The sequence below is a fragment of the Morone saxatilis genome, unplaced genomic scaffold (genome assembly GCF_004916995.1).
Source record: "Morone saxatilis isolate NCDOM2014 unplaced genomic scaffold, NCSU_SB_2.0 Contig7, whole genome shotgun sequence".
Lineage (NCBI taxonomy): Eukaryota > Metazoa > Chordata > Actinopteri > Moronidae > Morone > Morone saxatilis.
In genome coordinates, this window is record NW_023340246.1 from 15,785,601 (window position 1) to 15,787,972 (window position 2,372).

General features: G+C 40.8%; 1 protein-coding gene across 1 annotated transcript in view; it reads right to left on the bottom strand.

Moving 5' to 3' along the window:
• The window catches only part of mat2b (methionine adenosyltransferase II, beta), a 7,470-nt gene that overhangs the window by 4,298 nt on the left and 800 nt on the right, over positions 1–2,372 (bottom strand). Inside the window, exons 2-3 of the mRNA XM_035679327.1 lie at positions 1,977–2,091; positions 659–811 (exon numbers count right to left, since the gene is read on the bottom strand). Of these exons, the coding sequence (XP_035535220.1) occupies positions 659–811; positions 1,977–2,091 (268 nt within the window). The remainder of the gene's footprint in view (positions 1–658; positions 812–1,976; positions 2,092–2,372) is intronic.

Here is a 2,372-nt window from a genome sequence, read left to right on the forward strand (position 1 = left end):
TTTTTCCCTCCCCTCTCCTCTTGTTTTTCTTGTTTCTTGTACCCACCTTTCAAGTAATTTCCCCACGGGGATTATTAAAGTATTTCTGATTCTGATTCTGATTCTGATGTGTTTATTGTGCAAACAGATCTTTACCATTACTTCCTTTTCTAAATTAAGTATGTTCAAATATAAACAGTTTAAATGGACATAAAATACTCAGATATTTCTCTCATGTTCTATTGAACAAGAGAGTGTACAGTATGTAGGTACATAAAAAATTAAAACCAGTATATCACCCAGCAGTAAACATAAAGATCCTCTAATGCACAAAATATCTCAATGATTGTAAATCAGAGAAAATCACTTTTTATCTGCCAGAAATACTGTTTCATTTTATGAACAATTCTCTGTTCAAACCAGCAGGTAGAGCTGTCTGTCTGTCTGTCTCACTTTCTGAAGTTGTGTTTGAGACATTGGTTGAAACATTCATGTGCAGATTATATTCACATTGTGTATTTTTAACCTTCACACACATCAATAACTGGAGACAGACAATCTGAGCTCCGACCAACGGTACGAAAGACAGACAGGTAAGAACACCAACAGGTGGAAAGACAGACAGATGAAAGACAGGTCGGCAGACAGGTGAGAGACAAACAGGTAGAAAGAATGATACCTGGACAGTGTCTGAGTGTCTCTCTCTCTCCCTCCAGTTTGCTGCGTCCATAAACGTTGAGAGGATTCGGACTGTCGTCTTCTCCGTACGGAGGATTCCTCCCATCGAAAACGTAGTCAGTGCTGATGTAGAGGAAGAACGCCCTGCAGGCAGCTGTACACAGATGTTACAGAGATAGAGACAAATGTTACAGATGGCGGCTGTGACGCAGAGGAAGAGCGGGTCGTCCTCTAATCAGAAGGTTGTTGGTTCGATTCCCGGCTCCTGTCGCCACATGTCAAAGTATCAAATGCTGTGCATAGGTGTATGTTCGATGGACTTTGCCATCCCTGAGTGAATATGTGTGAAAGGGTGAATGTTGATGTAGTGTAAAAGCGCTTTAAGTGGTCGGAAGACTAGAAAGGCACTACACAAGTACAGGTCCATTTACCATTTATAGAGATGGATGTTACAGAGATAGAGATAGAGATGGATGTCTTCCCATGATGCACTGAACTCCTCTCTTCCTCTCTCTCTCTCTCTTTCTGCACTCATTCATGTCCCATTGATGCATGTTACTAACTTCACTTCGGAGACACACACACAAACAAGTGCAGCAGTCATACAGCCAGGAGCAACGTACATGTCTGAGTCGCCCTCACATGCTGGCAGGATGCTTCTAATTGCAGCAACACACTGAACGTCAAATTGCTCCTGATGTTGTGCGTTGGTGGATGAATGTGAGTTTGTGACAGGTCATCACTGTGTGAAGGGTTGGGTAAGTTTAATGCATTTAGTGTAAAAGCACTTTGACTGGTCAGAAGACTAGAAAGGCACAATACAATTACAGTCCATTTACCATGTGGCATCAGTTCTTTCCGATGTGCAGACTTTGAAATCCACCTTGATATCAGACCATTATTCTGCCACTGTACAGTTCTCTGAACCACTCTGTAGATTTAGCTTATTCCAGAGGACAAACCACCAGATAAAATATCTGTATGACTTCCACCTCAGTGATCACCACCTCCATCTCCCCTTCTCTGTGAAGTTTTGTCCATTGTGATTTGGACAGAAGAGAACAGCACAGGCATATTTATAGTCATTTTATAGTAATTTATGGGTCGAGGCAAGGTGGGGTCAGTGGCTTGTTCACATGCAGCCAATTTCACATTGATTGGGATGTATAAAGGAAACGTGCACACGACCTGGTGTCCGCCTGGTTTTGTACATGTGGATATTTCTTTGTGTATGTACTTTTCAAGCTTTCTGAGTATGCCTTTTTTCAGTATGAAAGCTACACAGTCTTTTATACACGAGGCCTCTGGTGATCACCCACCTGCCTCCTTGGCAATCATGCTCGTGGCGTGTACATTGAGATTAACAGCTGCTTCAGTGTGTCTCTCCACAACATCTGGACGTCTCTCAGCTGCACAGTGGATGATCACATCAGGCTGAAACACAGAGACTCATCTCAGATATATAGTGTGTATTTATATATGTATACATATACAAACTGTACAAGAATGAAGAGCAAGTCAAATATTTCTAAATTCAAGATTTTTAAGATACATTAACTAGTATTTCATGGGATGATTTATATGAGGAAAATACTTTTTGATATCAGAACTGTTTTCAAGTTGGAAGTTCTACCAAGAAATACAGTCAAGACTTCAAAAAGTCTTAATTTACAGTTGATTTATTGAAGCTGTTGAGGAAAAAGAAGAAACTGTAC